Raw genomic sequence first — 19549 nt, forward strand, 5'->3', positions numbered from 1 at the left:
CATGTCACTACTTGTTTACTTCTCAACTGAAACTTAAACAATGAAAATATAAATAAATCCAAGAGTTCAAATGAAAGGGATGAACACCAACCAGACACAGTGATTTTATATAATCTGTCTTTGCATTACCAAAATTGGTTATTAAGCTTCATCACTCCCTTTTAACTCCCATTTTAAAGAACTTAAACAATGAGCTTTGCTCATTGAGCAAAAAACCCATTAGTCATCCTATATATCTCCTAGTGAAAGACACTAGCATGAAAATTAAATGCTGAAAGATGTTATTTTCTATAGGTTTTAGTGATGTAATTCAAAGTCTGTAAAGTTTGCCAAATGACTCTCTGAATAAGTGAGGTAAAATATTAAATTTGAACGTTTTTAAAAAAGAAATGCTAGCAGGGTATCTGGGTGGCTCTGTCGATTAAGTGTCTGACTTTGGATTTCGGCTCAGGTCATGATCTAATGGTTTGTGAGTTCAAGCACCATGTCTGGCTCTGTACTTACAGTGTATAGCCTGCTTGAGATTCTCTCTCTCTCTCTCTCTCTGCCCTCCCGCTTATGCTCTCTCTCTCAAAATAAATAAATTAAAAAAAAGAATTCTAGGAAGAAAAAAATATTTGAAATTTTCAGTCTCTGGGAGTTAAAACTAATTATATTTTAATTATCATCTCACTACCCCATTTCTGGACTCTAGAGACTGTACAAACTCTTAAACTATAGTTATTGCCAAGAATCAAATTATATAAGCAACCCCTAATGTTGCATTTCAAATGTACATTAGATCTACAGATGTTAAAGCTACTAAATAAGGTTTATACACACAGCTGTAATGAATAAAATCTGTAGATCAGATAATTTCCAGATTTTGATCACTATAGCATGGTTATTTCAGGGCATGTCTTTCTTTTTAAGAAATAACATTGAGATACTTAGGGATACAAGGGCATAATGTCTGAAACCTACTTTTAAGTAACTCTAAACATATGCATACACACACATACACATGTATGTACATATATACATGCATACACAGAAAGAAAAATGACAAAGTAAGACATTAATATTTGGGAAGTCTGGGCAAAGGGTATATGAGAATTCTTTGTACCATGCTTGTAACTTTTCTAAGTTGGAAATTATGTTAACATAATTAAAAACAAAAAGTTAAAAGAAAATAGTTATCATCCTCTTCTTTAAATTGCCCTTTATCATATATAGAGTGGGGAGAGAAGTAGAAGAAGATAATGTGTTTAGTCTCAAAAAACATCACAAGGAGAAACACTTAAAAGGTGGAAATCCTGAGAGCTTGGGATCACTGTATTCTGAGATACTGACAAATGAAAAGTTGAATCATGACCGGAAGAAGAAAACAGCATAAAGAATTTCTTCATGGGCACCAGAAAGGAATGCTCACAGACACCCAATTGAAGCCTCTTGGAAGGTGATATACTGAGTTTCCAGGAGCCTTGGATCCTGAGTCACAGTGTATACTCTGCAGAGTTGTATGAAAATCATGATAGGCCATAATTGTTAAATGAATATTGATGGCAGATTTCTAAAATACACGACAAGGAAAAGTCAAAATACTAATCAACTGGAGTTATAACTTCAAAACAATGCACTCCGATGATGAGAGTAATCTTCATGAAGAATAATGCAAAACAATGCACATTTACTGAGTACGCAGATAATTACTGGCACAGATTAGGAATCTCGCCCCTTGTCCTCATACAGTTTGCAATCCAATCTAAGGGGAAATGTGGTTAGAATAAGAACTATGGTTGGGGGGGGGTCCCTTTAGGGATTAGAAGCATTCATGGAGGAAGCCACCCTCAGACTAGAATGATAAAAAATTTCACAAAAAAACAGCTTTTGAAATTGTTATTCATGACTAAAAAGACAGGTTTCTAAAGTAGTCAAAAATACATTTGGAGGTGCAATCAATCACTCCATAACTCTGGGAAAGAACACTATGAGAAAAGTCAAGGAAAGGGGAAACTTCCAAAAATCTATTTGGCCAGAGAACCGGATTACACGTGAAGTTAGCAAATAGGAAAGACGAAGACAGGCACAGCAGAGACAGCAGAGGCCAGGCCCCAGCAGTCTCACAGTACAGGTGTTCAGGACTTTGCTCCTTTCTCAGCAGACAAGTGGGAGTCATTGGAAGGTCTTAAACAAGAAGTGCCAAATGCACGATGCATAAAATAAATGTAAATGCAGAGTCTAATTATGTAAATTCTAATGGGAAAGAAACAACAGATCCTTTAAAAAGGTGAGTGTGAACTCATTTTAAGTTAGAAATATGGACTTGAGGGGATTTCTATAGGATTATCATCACTATAACTCTTGATTTGTCTTTTTTTTTTTTTTTAAGTGGAAATGGGCCAGAGGTCAGACAAGGCAGGCACAGATGTTACCTTTGAGGATTTATAATAACAAAGCTGTGATAGGAAACCTTTGCATTCTTACTCATTTGGGAAGCAATGAAAAGCTCACGTTGGATTGCACCTGTCTGCTTAGCCCAATTCAGATATGCTCTCCTAACTCTGACTTTGAGAATACCCTCTCTGCTACAGAAGAAGTCTTACTGTTAACCAGTTAACCAGATGATGTCCACAAGAAATAAAACTGGGGCCACAGAGAGGGTGACTCTCAAGATACAAGCTGTTTGACAAAAGCTGGTGTGTATGGTAGTTGGACTGGCTGGAGAGGGTGCTCATTCCGTTCAATGTTGATATTCAGAACAGGGAAGAAAAACATGATTGGAATTTATTCAAACACACATACAGGGGCTCCAGAGGTGACCTCCTGAAACACTACTGTGAAGCGATGTGAATACTGTGGTTGGGTACACTGGCTGTCGGCTACCACCTGCAGAATATGTATGAACTCCGATGCTAACTGGAAATCAGAAGCAGCTGTGTATACAGATAGCCCCCTGTTGCTGCTTCTGCTGTTCCTCACCCTATCATCATATGTGCCATGCCCTCTGCTGCACATTTTATTTACATTAACTCGCTGAACCCTCAGAAAACCCCTATTAGGTTAGTTCCATTACATATCCCTTCCTGTCCACAGGCACAAAACGGTTACCTGACTTCGCCAAGATCACACAAGTACTTAGCATCAGAGCTGAGAGCAGAACTCAGGCAGCCAGGCTCTGGGAACCTACTTTACATACTGCTTCTCTGTGCCTGTTATACATGTGAAGCATGTAAGCCCATTTTTAAAACATACTGGAGAAAAGGAGAGGTCATGGCTTGGAATACATATATGCAGAGTAAATCTAAGATAGTTAAAACAAAACTATTATTTTTTGAAACCATGAAGCTGGTTCCTGATGAAGAATTTCCTAAAATGATGGTATTCAGCATTCACTGAAAATAGGAATACACACTAGGAATTCTTTTCATTTAAAATAAATGTGTTTTAGCCTTGAAGAAACATTTTTAGACTATACAAGCCAGGCATTATAGAACAAAAGATCCTCAAAATTCCTCAATGCTAATATATGAAATTAAACATAAACAGATGATATAGAGTTTCTAGTAAACCATATCAACCACTCGCTTTTTAAAAAATCAAACACTGTGTCAACAAATGACAGTAATACACCAAGGGGGAAAAATACAGTTAAGAGGAGAAAACACAAAACAAAACCAGGATGCTACTGTTCAGCTCTATACTTAGGTTTAATATGAGCTATCAATCTTTCTTTACATGAACACTAAATTGAGAAGAGAAAAAAAAAAAGAAAAAGAAAACTACAGATCAGTCTTCATAACCTGAGACCAGAAACTTCGAATCCTGAAAACCTGAACTGACAATTTGAAGTCTCTCATAACTCTCTGAAGGACTGCATGCATTTTATCCTGTTTTCTTCCTGTTTAATCATGCTGCTCTATGGCTGTCCTGACAAGCACTGGCAGAGGGGTGCAGTCCAGATGCTTGCCAGCCAGGGCCAAAGGTGACAAACACACTTTCATCTCCAAATCTTTCCAAATAATTCATTTTTTCCCCATAAAGATGGTTCCCGATAGGAGTAACACCGCTGCAGCATCTTGAGAGAGCAAAGAAGGAAAAAAAACAAAACAAAACAAAAAAAAAAAACCACAAAACAAATGGAACTTTGTTTCTTGATAGTTCCATATTTTCTTCATTTTTAAAAATTTTTTCCAACGTTTATTTATTTTTGAGACAGAGAGAGACAGAGCCTGAACGGGGGAGGGTCAGAGAGAGAGAGGGAGACACAGAATCTGAAGCAGGCTCCAGGCTCTGAGCTGTCAGCACAGAGCCCAACGCGGGGCTTGAACCCACGGACCATGAGATCATGACCTGAGCCGAAGTCGGACGCTTAACCAACTGAGCCACCCAGGTGCCCCTTTCTTCATTTTTAAGTAGACACTTATTGAAAAAAAATGTTTTGTGTCAGTAATTATATATATAAAATATATGGAGTCTGGTTGACATACAACGTTATATGAGTTGCAGTTGTACAACATACCTCTCAGGTACACAACAGTGATTTGACAATTCTATACGTTATGCATGCTTACTGTGATAAGCACGTTGCCATCTGTCACTATTTGTCAACATTATTATATCACTATGTTCCCGATGCTGTACTTTTCATCCCCATGACTTAATTATTTCATAACTGGAAATCTGTACCTCTTAATCCCCTTCACCATTTTGCCCCTCCTCTCCAACCCCCTCCCCTCTGGTAACCACTAATTTGTTCTCTGTATTTATGATTGTGTTTCTGGGTTTTTTTTCTTCGTTTATTTGTTCATTTGTTTTGCTTTTTAGATTACACATGTAAGTGAATTTATATATAGTATTTGCTTTGACTCATTTCACTTAGCATAATAACCTCCAGGTCCATCCATATTGTCCCAAATGCCAAGATACCATTCTCTTTTATAGCTGAGTAATAATCCATTGTATATATAAATATACCACATCGCCTTTATCTATTCTTCTATGGATAGACATTTAGGTTGCTTCTGTAATTTGGCTATCATAAATAATGCTGCATATATCTTTTTGAATTACTGTTTTCGCTACCAGGTCATATGGTACTTCTATTTTTAATTTTTTGAGGAATCGCCATCCTGTGTTTCACAGTGGCTTCATTGATTTATATCCCTACCGGCAGCACATGAGGGTTGTCCACATCCTTGCCAACATCTATGTCTTGTCTTTTAGATCCTAGCCACACTGACAGGTGTAAGATGGTTTGGAGATGCACTTCCCTAATGATTAGTGATGTTCAGCATCTTTTCATATGTCTGTTGACCAGCAATTATATATTTTAGGCACAAGTCAAAGACAAAATATTAACAAGTCTCTTGCACTTTTACACTGGTAATAACTTGATTAGAGAAATGGACATTTATTCAATATGTATTTACACATGACTACTGTGTGTTGACACTATATCAGGCACCAAAGATTTGATAAGCTTGAATAAGCCAGCAAATGCCAATGCCCCAATGAGTTCTCACTCCAGAGAGTGGGAGAAACAAATCCATAAAGGAGGGATCATCTTCATGCCATAGATGCTATGATGGAAACAAGCAGCACCCTATGAAAGGAAAGAGCTGCCAGCGACAGCATTCTCTAGTAGCACTAAACTGTTGCCTGAAAAATGAGAAAAAGTCAGACTGGGGGAAGTGACCTCCTTGAAAATGAACAGCAACTACAAAAGTCCAGAAGGTCAGAAAAGAACATTACGTGTTGTAGAAACAGAGGACAACCGTGTGGCCAGGCATGTGAGTGTAGGGAGGAGCGATATGAGATGAAGCAGGGAAGGGACAGGAAGGTCTTTTAGGTCATAATAAGGAATAGGGCTATATTCTGGAATGGGAAGCTGCTAAATATATTCAAACAATGAAAATATAAGACCTGTGAATTGACAAATCATAAAAATTATCATTAAATCTGCTTTTGTAGAATAATTTGGAAGGAAACTAGGGTAGTTATTGGGAGACAAGTAAGGGAGGCATTGCAACCCAGAGTACATGATGGGCCAACTGATTCAAGATCTATTTTGAGTTTGAAATGATAGAACTTGCTGACAAACTGGATGGAAAAAATTAAGATCATCAAAGAGTGCATTACCAGGAGATTATTCTCCAATAAAATAGTATCTGTTGTGCTACACAGCCAAAGTACAAAAGCTTAATTTCATAGTTCTTAAAACAGGATGTTCCAAAATGAGAAAACATCCCTAATTAAATTACATATACAAAGAATGCACCAGTTTCTAAATCCATAGTCAATTTAAAAGATAAAAGGAAAGAATGATTTAGTCACAAATTTAAAATATTAATTTATTCCTTAAGTGATTAAGAAAAGCAATCTATTTCAAGGAAATATTAAAACAAACCATTAAGTCTATAAATATTACAAGCTCAATGTTTTTTATTTTGTATTTTATTTTTGCCAAAAAAATAAATGAAAGCTTATTTTTAACTGCTGAGTGCTTATGATACACTGAAGTTTTCGAAAGAAAATCTCATGTTTCAATTTCCCTATTTCATCTTTTTATAAGTGATTGAAGGGTGGATATAAGGTCTCCCACTATTCAGAAGAAATAGTCTAGAATATCTGTAAATTTATTTACAAGTACATTAACTGCCTACTATCTGATTATTTTAATAATTACTATAGTCAATTCATAGATTATTCAGGTACTCCCCTCCCCATTTCTAACCAACTTCTGACTACGTAAGGGTAAATACTAAAGAGCACTGGAAAATGAAAAAATCTCTATAAAATCTTCATTTATTATTGGTTATATTGAGTAAACGGAGATATTTAAAAATCAATTGCTGAAGGAACCAAAAACATCTAAATTCAAAATATCACCAGCTATCACACTTGGACCAGGTCAAAGCATTACAATAACAATTATAACACAAATCAGATGTAAAATTCTGTTTCATGCTGAGCATCTCCATTTTTCATTATGAAGATTACAGTCAATGTACATAAAGTCCCTAAAGCAATGCTTTACACATAGTACCTGCTCACTAAAGGATAGCTACTGTTTTCTGGAAAATCTAATAAAAAATATAATTCTACTTAGGGATATCATTTCTTTGGACATAAAGCATTTATACTGAAATAATCACTTTAAATGCACAAGAATCAGGATTAACACCCTAAAGTGAGTTTTTTATCCTATTGTTCCTTTGATAGAGTAGTACAGCTGGATTACACCACCTAGGGAATTAATACTAGGCTCCTGAGCCTCTAAACACCCAACACCAATTGGCCTGTACAGCTTAATCTCTCTTAAATTCTCTTTGTTCCAGTAAGACAGATCTCATTACATTTTTCTGCCTACATTTCTCAAATTAGTTCATATGTATTCAACAATGAGCATGAGACCTGTGTCTTTTTCATTTTTGTAATTCCTAATGCTTAGCACATGCTTGACACAGGAGCTGGATGCAGAGATGGATAAATGCCCACATGACTGCTCTGATAATTCCCCAAACCTACAATAGGTTGTTAAATTGAATTACTTCCAATCATTTTTTGAAACCATGCTTAAGCTTGATTCTACTTATACATGCATACACTTATAATCAGAACTGAACTACTTCATATCACTTAGTATGCTGATAGAATAGGTACTGAAAGCTTGTCAGTTCTGCCTATGTGTTGAGATTTATCTACCTAATCTCACCAGTTAGGGTGTCTGTCCCCAAGGAAAAGGGCTGAGTTTCACATTTCTTTGGAATAACCCTTAAATCCTGAAACAGAGTTAGCTGGCCCTCAAGTAGACATCAGTGAATTCTGTTGAGAATTCACACAGCATCCCAACCCAGTGGTAAATCCCTGCTGCTGAGCATGAAATACTATCTGTGCCTTGAAGCATTTAGAAACCCTCAAAAAAAGACTTCTCTATTGCAAGATCAAATATAACATCTTAAGGGGAAAAAATCATAATTTAAACATAATTGTTTTGATAATGAAATAAAGTTTTACAGATAACAAAATCTAAAAGCAGCAGAAAAGATACCTTCAAGCAGTTTTTTCTCTGTAGAAAGTTTAGAAGCAGCGGCAGAAGCCTGATACAAAAAGTCACAGAGGAACATGGATTGGGAAGGCTCTTGACCTAATCCACCTTCAGAGTGAATGTCATGTTGAGGGAAATCTGGAAAAATTACAGAAATTATACATGTGAAATCTAAAATGTACATAATTTATTTCCCTTTGCTTATGAATATATAGGTGAGTCTTGAGCTAGAAGAAAAGTTACTTCAAATTCACTACAGAATAAATATACAGAGATATTTTACTTTGCACAGAATTTGCAAATAAGCAGTTATATTTATTATCCACATATGGAAATTAAATTTGGTGACAACAATTACATGGAATTAACTATTTTAATTTTTAATTTGTAAGATTAAAGAAATATACGAGATTTACTTCCTAAACATTTTCCCTGAAATGAAACAAATATGGTCCTCAACATCCCCCATCTTTTTAACAATCACACTTGTCTTCATTCTGATGGTTCTTCTTATTTGAGAAATAAACAGATTTGTGCTTCGGTCATTTCAGGGATATGTGAGAAGAGACCAGGCTAATGCAGGGACAGGGACTAACCCGAGAATTTGTTATGGTAGAGAAACTCCATCTGCAGGCTCTGCCCCGCCTTCTTGGCCAGCAGATAGGGGGTGCTATGCACAGGGTCTCCAGTTGCACACATGACATCGGCTCCACTGAAGAGCAAAGCCATTGTTTCCAAAACATCTGGTTTCACTACAGCAGCACACAGAGCCTGGTCGTTAAAAGAAAAAAAGACCTATTAAGGGAAGAAAACACAATTCTAGCTACTAAAATGAGTGTAAGCCTACCAAACCATTTATAAGATGAACTTCGTATTCCTTTTTTAACCAGGAAAACTAACAAGAAGTATGCCCTGAATTAAGCAATAGGCTCAAAAGGCCTTTGTATGAATGTAAATTACAGACCTCCAAGTTTTAATTCATTGTTCTGTTGCTGGGATGTTCCAAACCTTCCAATCCATTGTAGTTGCTTAGGAAGACATTTTTTATGCTTACGTACTATAATAATGGCTAGTGCTCAGAAACTGCAAAATATTTAAAATGTAATAATCAAGTACCTGTTAAATCTTTTGTCATATGAATGCTGAATGTATGTACTTTTCAGCCTAATCAAGATCTATATAATTTTTTAAACCATTGTTGTGATTTGGGAATCTGAAAGATGAGTGCAAAGCAAACACAGAATCTTTTCTTTTGTGTGGAGTTATGTGTAGGGAGAAGGAAGAGCAAGCAGGAGGTAATAATTAACAACATGAAATACTTACATTATACATTATTGTACAAATGGCTAGGAACTTCTGGAACCTAACTGTGTTGTTGTTTTTGTTGTTACCTTGAGTAAGCTGCCTTCACTTATCCTTCACTTATGCCTTCACTTATCCTTCACTTCTTCTCATCCCTTCTTTCTGCTTCCTTACTTTTTTGGCTTCCAAACCCTGTGATTTCAGCACCTGATTCCATCTAACTCTTTAGCCCAGGACTCACCATTTCACCTCCTTCTTGACAGGGTGCACCTGGACAGATCACTGGTTAATTTACCCTCTATAATGCAACTTCCAAATAATTGCTCATTTAGCATCCCCATTTGCAGCTCTGGGGTATACAGCCAAGAGGTCTCAGGATGCATTCACAGTTCCAGCCCTGGATGGTCAACTACTAAAAAATGTACTTACCTTTCCTACCATAGTCTCACCAACCAACATAATTTCCTTTGCATCAGAATCAAACAGCCTGACTTGTATCTGACTTTGTACTTATTTGCTAGGTGATCTTAGGCAATCCCTTCTCCTCCCTGGGTCTTAGCTGACCTCATCTGCAAAATGAGGGTATTAGAAAAAATACCAGCTAACATCCCATCTTCTGCAATAGCCTTTGTCTTCTCATTTAAATCATGTGTATTTTTACTCTTATTCTTCATCCCCCCCCCCCCCCCCGCCACTGTTTTCCTTCACAGAAGACTGTATTTGCTATGGTGTATTTACTGAACTCTGGCTGTTCATGGACAGTCTCTTTTACCTGACTACCACTCTCATGAATAAAAGAAACACATTTGCGTTTTACCACAATTGTATTCCCAGAACCTAAAAAAGAACTCAGAACTTGTTGAGCGTGCAATAAATATCTATCCACCACAAACACTCAATGGGAAAAAGATGGTCTCTTCAACAAATAGTACTGGAAACTGGATAACCACATACAGAAAAAAAGAAACTGGAGCCCTACGTTATACCATTCACAAAAATGCCCTCAAAAAAGATTAAAGACTTAAACGTTAGACCTGATACCTTAAAACTCCTACATGAAAACACAAGAAAAATCTCCTTGAAATTGGTCTTGACAGTGACTTTTTGGAGATGACACCAAAAGCACAAGCAACAAAAGAAAAAATCAACAAGTGGGACTACATCAAACTAAGAAGCTGCTTTACATCATTAAAAAAAAAAAAAAAAATCAACACAATGAAAAGGCAACCTACCGAATGGGAAGGAGTATTTGCAAACCATACCTCAGATAAGGAGTACGTATCGAAAATATATAAAGAACACACAAACTCAACAACAAAAACACATAATTGAAAAATTGGCAGAGAAACTGAATACACATTTTTTCCAAAGAAGACATCCAAATGGCCAACAGTTACATGCAAATATGTTCAACATTATTAATCATCAGGGCAATGCAAATCAAAACCACAATGAGATGTATCTCACACCTATTAGAATGGCTGTCATCAAGAGAACGAGAGATAAATGTTGAGGACGTAGAAGAAAAAAGAACCATTATACACTATTGGTGGAACTGTAAATTGGTGCGGGCACTAAAGAAAGCAGTATAGAGGTTCTTTAAAAAATTAAAAATACAAACGCCATATAATCCAGCAACCTTACTTCTGGTATATATATATATATCCAAAGGAAATAAAAACAGAATATTAAAAAGACATCTGCAATCTGTTACTAAAGAATTATTCAAAATAGCCAATATATGGAAACAACCTAAGTATCCATCAACAGATGAATGAATAAAGACAATATAGTATACACATACTGCACACACACACACACACACACACACACACACACACACACAATGGAATATTATTCAGCCACGAGGAAGAAGGTAATCCTGCCATTTGGGACATGGATGGAAGCTGAAGGCATTATGCTTAGTGAGATTAGCCAGATGGAGAAAGATATGTATTATTTATCATTTAAATGTAGAATCTAAAAAAGCCACCTCATAGGAACCAAGGGGCATGGGTGGCTCAATCAGTTAAGCATCCGACTCTTGATTCTGGCTCATCATGATCTTGTGGTTTGTGAGTTCAAGCCCCGAGTCAGGCTCCACATGGTCAGCATGGAGCCTGCTTGGGATTCTCTCTCCCTTTCTCTGCCTCTCCTCAGCTCACACGCACATGCAGCCTGCTCTCCCTGTCTCAAACTAAACTTAAAAAAAAAAAAAAAAAAAAAAAAAAGAGACTGTGGTTACCAAAGGGTGTGGGGGTGGGGGAAAGAGGTGTTGGGGAGATGTTGTTTAAGGTATAAACTTGCAACTAGAAAATAAGTTCTGGATATATAATGCACAATGCAGTGACTATAATCAATAATGTTGTATTATTTACCTCAAGATTGTTAAAAGATCTTAAATGGTCTCAAAAAAAGAAGAAATGATAATTATGTGATGTAAGAGAGGTGTTAGCTTCAACTACAATGGTAATCATATTGCAACTGTATAAATGTATCAAATCAATAGGTTGAATAAACTTATACAATGTTGTAGGTAAATTATATCCCAATTAAAAATATATATATTCAATAAATTTTTTGTACAAATTATTTACTGATATTAAGAGTACCATTTTTAAGAACCCCATTGTAGAAATAAATCCCAATGGGTATACTTCTCTATAATATTCTTAGGAAGAAGGCAATTGCTAGTAATTAATGTAAGATTTATCTAACGTCTGAACTCATGAAACTGTGTGGTGTAGCAGAGAGGACTTTATTTGGGGACATCAGTATACCCACTAAAAAGACACCAATCACCATCAGAAAGCAAGAAACCATTGGATGAAGATACGCCCTGGTTCTGTAACTTTATCACAATTACTTCCTCATATCCACAATTTACTATTTATATGCTTATTTATTACAGACCTCTGGTGCACAGAATTAATCGTAATCCTTCGTTAATGATACCCTGTTAGTATTCCACGCATGTCTGGTCTATTATTTTGATAATATAATTAACACCAATGAAACTACCACCCAAAATAAAATTGTGTCCTAGTAATAACCTATATAAATAATAGTTCCCAAGCGCCTCCCCCTTGCCATCTCCCTCACTCTTCTCTACCTCAGGTGCCCATTCAATCCTTCATTTTTCGTGTGCCGTTCACTGCCTTAAAATCAATTGATAGCCTCACTCTGTTATTACCAAAGATGTACAAAGACTAAAAACTTACTTTACGGGAACTAATCTGATATGTAAATCAATTTTATAATCTTATAATTTCTAGAGAAGTATGAAAAAGGCCTTTATGTGTTTATTTTCCAAGATGTTTAACATAATGCTACTTATTTGAGCATTTTTATCCATAAACACTGCCACTAAAAGCATACCAGAAAACTGGTAACCATGGAAGAATGTATTCTCTAAGAATAAAACAACAGGCATATAAAAAGCACATGTATTGGGGCGCCTGGGTGGCACAGTCGGTTAAGCGTCCGACTTCAGCCAGGTCACGATCTCGCGGTCCGTGAGTTCGAGCCCCGCGTCAGGCTCTGGGCTGATGGCTCGGAGCCTGGAGCCTGTTTCCGATTCTGTGTCTCCCTCTCTCTCTGCCCCTCCCCCGTTCATGCTCTGTCTCTCTCTGTCCCAAAAATAAATAAAAAACGTTGAAAAAAAAAAAATTTAAAAAAAAAAGCACATGTATTAAATATCTCTACATAGACAAGCCTCCTAACACACAAAAAGTCAAAGCAGCAATTTAAAAAAGGAAAGGAGGCAGGATGCTTAACAGCTTCTTTGTCAAAAGGGTAAAGAACAAGTGGGCAACATAAAACAGGCACAAGTAGATCTGGAATCACTCAGCCAAAGGCAAATAACACCTCAGGTCAACAGCACAAAGCAAACCATTGCTTCTAACAATACACTGAGTAAATGATGTAGATTTTGGTGACACAATGTCAGCAGTATATGAGCTGAAGTTCTGTTTAGTGTCCTATCCCTAAAATAAGGGAAGTTGTCACAGTTTTAAGAATAATGGACTAGGTTTGATGATGCCAGGGTGGCTCAGTCAGTTAAGCATCTGATTCTTGATTTTGGCTCAGGTCATGACCTCACGGTTCCAGGGATCAAGCCCTGCATCAGATTCTGCTTGGTCAGTGTAAGAGCCTGCTTGAGATTCTCTCTCTCTCTCCCTGTATATCTACCCTGCCCCTGCTTGTTTGTGTGCATTCATACATGAGCTCTCCCTCTCAAAAATAAATAAATAAACAAATATGGGGATAAAAAGAATAATGGACCTAAGTTAGCTAGAAACTCAAGTGATGAACAAAGAATTTATCTACTATTCATAATGAATTCTTAAGTAAAATGATGGTAAAATCAATAAATAGTACAATCTCACAAATGGAAATAAAATTACATTAAGCAATACTTTTATCAGACAGTAAAGGACGTTTTAAAACTCTTCAAAATCCTTGACACATATTTTTAAATTTTTTTTAATGTTTATTTCTGAGAGAGAGAGAGAGAGAGAGAGCGAGCGAGCAAGGGAGCGAGCACAAGTCGTGGAGGGGCAGAGAGAGGGAGACACAGATTCTGAAGCAGGCTCCAGGGTCTGAGCTGTGAGCACAGAGGCCAACGCAGGTCTCGAACTCATGAGCTGTGAGATCATGACCTGAGCCAAAGTTGGACGCTTAACTGACTGAGCCACCCAAGTGCCCCTTTGACACGTTTTTTAAAGACATCAAGATCTACATCTATTGTTAAATATTGTGGATACCTTATTTAATTCTTCTTTGGTGAGAGACGCTAGTAGAGTCTTCCTGAATCTTCCTTCTTTGTACTTCTGAGTGATAAAGGTTTTTCTCTTTTCTACGGGTGAGTCCATGTGTAATTCTTCATCTTTTTGAAGATTACCAGCCCAAAAGTCATTTGCTCTTTTGTTTCCAATGACAATAAAGAGCTGAATTGTTAAAAAGTTATAAAACAGTATCAGTTCATAAAATGTATTTGAATCTGTAAAAACCTGACTCACAAATTAAAATACAACTTAGTATAAAATATGCAAAAACACATGAAAAACCCAAATCTTTCAGGAAGATGGAATGTGAAAGCAGATATTATTTCTATTTTAAATACAGCCTCATTGCTTTTAATAACAGTACAAGATTAGCTAGGAAAGAAACTGCAAGCAACCAAATTGCAGCAAAAGCATTATTATTTTTTGAAGCTCACATAGAGACAGATTCATTTAAAATGGCTGAGTAGGTGGGTTAATGTGGTCGAGAGTGGTACTAAAATCCAAGAAGAAAATGGAAATGGGAGACAGAAAGTCAGATGAGCGCAGTTAATGACAGAGCATGGCCAAGAGAAAGAAAAGAAAATTCTGCCAAATGTTTTCATTCACTTTTCTAATATTTTATCCATGCTGGGTTAAAAAGAAAGAAAGAAAATTTTGGCTTAGAAATAAAAAAGCTGTCAAGCCTTTAAAAGTAGGTGTTACTATTAGATTCCTTGTACTTTTTATTTTTAAAGTAACTATCTCATTTAAGAAGCATTCTAAAAGTTGGAGTCGAAAGCTACCACTATCAGACTATAAGCCATTTTTACAGTGTGGTGAGAACATTCTCGCAGAGCTCCTAAAGTAACTCATGCCACTCCACTGCTAGATACTACCGGACCCCTGCTAACTACCACCACAGTTAAGTCAGACTTACCTCAATGAGTTCATTGCTCCAAATGCTGGCATCCATTTTCAGACTTCTAACCTTGGAATCTTTTGGACCTAAAGATCTATGTTGTCCTGAAGTCAAAACACAATTGTACTTCTATTTTAATTTGTATGTAAATGTATTTTATTTTTTTCAAAATGTCTATGTGTACATGTATATATCCTTTCAACTGAAAACACACCAATATCTACTTTCTTTCATGCCAACAGCATTAAGAGTAGTGGTGATAATTATACAGAAATCCCAACCACGATAAGGATAAAAGTAATCATCTTCATCACTACCTTGTGGTGGTATAAAACTACAGTTTTAAAACTATGTATATATCTGTACGCTTATATATGTGTGCATGTTTATGACGTGGCAATTCACTATCAATTACAGGTTACCAAAACCTTTTATGACAGGTGTGTTTAAATCACTTGTATGTGAACACAGATATCCTAACAACAACAACAACAACAACAACAACAACAACAACAACTAGGTGTGTGGTCATAAAGGTCTTGGAGAAAACATCCTAAACTTTACTTTCCACCTCTACCAGGTACTGTGCTGGTCCTGGGAATTCAAAAGATGTATAGGAGTTGATATGTTCTCCACAGGCCTATAAATAGTAATTACAGTAGAGTATAAGGGCAAAACCAGAGTTGAGTACAGGTTTCATTGAGAGAATATGGAGGAAGAGCACTACCTTAGCTCAAGCAAAGACTGAGACAGTTGCTGCAAGCCCTTAGTACTTTTTGTATATTACATATTACAACTCTAATAAACATATGTCTAAAAATCTTCAATGGATTCTTTATTCTATACTTATGCCTGACAGAGAATAAGAACCAGCATTCTACTCTCATCGACTCAATTATCCTGTATAAATCATCATTACTGGGCACCTAGGAATGTGTCAGATGCTTTCCAGGCTGAGAAGGAACAAAGGTATTTAAGACACTGTCTTTATCTTAAGGATTGTGTGCCTCTGAGCATGAAAGCTCACACCTCTCTCTACATTAGGGAAGAGGTTCCTTTCCTCCTTTTGTTAAAATGGAAACTACTCAGAGCACAAGCTTCTAAAATCCCAAGGGTAGAAAGATGCATAGGTTTGCATTTATGAAGATGATCTAAAGGTAACACAGAAAAAAGTCAAGCTCAGAAAACATGCAGAAGAACTGGCAGGAACCCCTGGAGTAGTGAAGGCAAGAAATGACACAAACCGAGGTGACGCAGCAGGAGGAGAAACCAAAGGGAGCACACGTGTAGAGATCCTTAGATGATAAAAACGGATGGAACTTGGTGGGCTTTAAGGAAAGGGGAAGGGTCAGGAGGCTCTCACAGGCTTTAGGCTTGACTGCAGGGTAGACAGTATTGCCTCTGACCAAGATGTGGAATATATGAGCATGCTCAGTGTTATGTAATGAGTCGGGCAGCAATGACAGCTCCATTTTTTTAAATGTTTATTTATTTATTTTTGAGAGAGAGCGAGCATGAGCAAGGGAGGGGCAGAGCCAGAGGGAGACAGAGGATCCGAAGCAGGCTCCGCGCTGAGAGTGAGATCATGACTGGGCCATCCACGTGCCCTAAGAGATCCATTTTTAATGTGCTGTTTTTGAGCTATCCTGAGCAAATCCAAGAAGAGACTCCAGTAGGTAGACCTAAGGGTATGGTGTTCAACAGAGAATCGCCCACTTACGAGTGAGTGCTGAATTTAAATGATAAATAACATCTTCAGGAACATCAGAGTGAAAGACAATTGAAGATGTAACTGAAAGGAACACCTTTATCTTCGGAGCAGGCAAAGGAAAAGTAACGCGAAAAAAGGATAACCAGAGAATTAAGAACACACTAAGAGAAGATGGTATTTTGGAAGTTAAGGGAGGAGGGAAAGTCAGAGAGACACAGTGGTCAAATACTGCAGTGTCTAACACCGCCAAGGTGACAATAAATAGAGGAACTGACCACATACAAACTGAGAGAGAAAATGCATTAATAAACATGGTGAGAATATTTTTACTGGACTACAGAGAAAAGAAAACTGATTACAGGATGAATAAAAAGCAGGAAGTGAAAGAAATGAAGAAAATCTGTGCAGAATTCTACTCTTGAAAGTTACCCTGTCTATGAAGGGGAAAAGAGACAGAAAATGATACAAAGGAATGGAATGTTTTCCGGAAGCCAGTGTCAACAGGACAGACTTGCCTAACTCTATATGCAGAAACAAAAGAAACCATGGTTGCATCATTACAGAGAGGGAATAAGTGATGAGGTGAGGATCCTAAGGAGAGAAGAAGCAGCGGACATAAGTAGAAAAAATATCCTTGAACAAGACAGAAGCTCTCTTCCAATAAGCCTAGAGAACAAAAAAGGTTGGGGAAAAAATACAAAGTAGAGGGGGGATAGCTGATGCTTCTTCTTATTGCTATTGATGTTAATTACATCCTGACAAAATCTTAGCATGCTAAGAAATGTGGGAGCACAGAGCTCTCAAAAAGTACTAAGGGCTTGCAGCAACTGTCCCAGTCTTTGCTTGAGCTAAGGTAGCACTCTTCTTACATTTTCTTTCGTTGAAACCTGTACTCAACTCTGATCATGCCCTTATCATACTCTACTGAAATTACTATTTATAGATCTGTGGAGAACATAACAACTCTTACACATCTTTTGAATTCCCAGGACCAGAACAGTACCTGGTAGAGCTGGAAAGTAAAGTTTAGGATGTGGCTAACTTTTCCAAGACCTCTATGACCACACACCTAAGCTGTGTGTTAGGTGTTCACAACTGTGAACCCCCAAATACACTGAGCTCTCAGACTGTCTGTAAGTTATAATGTCACAATAGGATAACCATAGTACCGTTTCCTCTCATAAACCTCAATATTCTTTGGAAATGCTTCTATATAAAAACTCTCATTAAAAGAGACACCAGATGTGGTATACCAAGTTTAGAGCTCAGAATGACCTTGATGTGAAATATACATCCTAAAAAATATAACTGAGGGAAAGATGGGCAAATCACACAAAGATGCACATGTGTTCAGGGTACATTCTGAAACACACTCACCTTAAAATCTAAAAATGTCAACACTGTCTTTATAAATTCCACACATGGTCCAGTAGGCGCACAAAATGATTACATGCTTAAAAATCAATTTCTACATCTAAGTCATGCATAAGAGAAGTTTGGAATGAGAAGATATTTCTAAATTTAATTTAAATGTAATAAGCTTTCTCTGTTTTTCTTTTCCACAACTGTTAGCTGAAACACATTACGTAGGACAATAAAGAGCATTCGGTGCCAATCTGCCACCCAACAGTGATGAGCATAACTTATCACTAATTACCTGCACACTTCTTACAGATGACAACACAGAGATTGATGGATGCCCAGTCAGGATCCGGGGCTTTGCAATCTGCACAGCTCCTGTTGGACTCATTGAACCAAATCTTCTCAGCTACTTCATAATCAGAGAGAGTTTCTGCTATCGATTGCTGCACAGCTTCAATCCACTCTTGTTTCTCTTTTTCAGACTCGGCTGTAAAGCTGCAACAATTAATGTTTCTGCATTATCGATCTCCCTTGTAAAGGCCAATTAAGCAGTATGTTCAGTTTGCATATTCATTTCACTCACAAATTAAACAGCAGCTGAAAAATATGCCTTCCAGGCAGCTGAATAGTCTTTTCTGTTAAAAATCATCTAATTTAAAAATCTACTTTTTTTTCCTTTAACATCCCACATTGCTTATGAATCTGTTTACATATCTCAAACCAAAATGAACATGCACATTTTTCTGACCAGGATGTAAAAATTACCTTGTTAGGTCAAGAGCTTAACTTAAGAGGCCATGTTTCCTAAGCAGTGGTTATATAATAATCAATGAGAAACTGGCAGTTTCAGTGTTTCAGGACTATTGGATTATTTTGCCAGGAAACTGTTCCATGATAGTCTGAAACTAAATTATCAAAAACACCCACCAGAAATTTTGATTTTTTTCAGTCTTAAAAATAGATTTTCTTTTTTAATTAGAAGAACATCCAGATGGCTTTAAGAAACTGAGAAATCAAAAAAGTTTTAAGTGATTACTATTCTAACAGAATTCTAACTCATTTTTAGTCATGTTCTGATTTATCCTAATTCTTAGTGTTTATTGGATACCTGAGTAAAAGGACAAAACAGTAAACACAGGCTCACTTTAAGAAATACTTGCTGAGTACCTACGATGTGCCACAAAACAGGCTACAGGGCTCCAAACTCAGTCAATGACCTGCAAAATGTTCCACGTTAAAATTTTCTGTTCTGAAGATGAAAATGTTTTGAAATATAATGAAAACAACAGACTACTAACACAGTGCAAATAATCCATAAGGAAACTCAGTAGACTACATGGATATTTTTTTGAAGCACTTTCTGTTTCCATCATCAGTGTAATATTCATAAACTTCTTAGGTGGTTTCTACTTTATTACATAGAGGTTGGTCACGGCCAATAGTTGCTGGTACACAGATTC

At 36.8% G+C, this 19549-nt stretch overlaps 1 protein-coding gene across 3 annotated transcripts in view; it reads right to left on the minus strand.

Annotated features, from left to right (window-relative positions):
- Nucleotides 1–19549, minus strand: part of ARAP2 (ArfGAP with RhoGAP domain, ankyrin repeat and PH domain 2) — a 185029-nt gene that overhangs the window by 105669 nt on the left and 59811 nt on the right. For all 3 annotated transcript variants that reach the window (XM_049630420.1, XM_049630418.1, XM_049630419.1), the window contains exons 10-14: nucleotides 18385–18584; nucleotides 15035–15120; nucleotides 14098–14280; nucleotides 8626–8800; nucleotides 8033–8167 (exon numbers count right to left, since the gene is read on the minus strand). In XM_049630420.1, the coding sequence (XP_049486377.1) occupies nucleotides 8033–8167; nucleotides 8626–8800; nucleotides 14098–14280; nucleotides 15035–15120; nucleotides 18385–18584 (779 nt within the window). The remainder of the gene's footprint in view (nucleotides 1–8032; nucleotides 8168–8625; nucleotides 8801–14097; nucleotides 14281–15034; nucleotides 15121–18384; nucleotides 18585–19549) is intronic.

The sequence above is a fragment of the Panthera uncia genome, chromosome B1 (genome assembly GCF_023721935.1).
Source record: "Panthera uncia isolate 11264 chromosome B1, Puncia_PCG_1.0, whole genome shotgun sequence".
NCBI classification, from domain to species: Eukaryota; Metazoa; Chordata; class Mammalia; order Carnivora; family Felidae; genus Panthera; species Panthera uncia.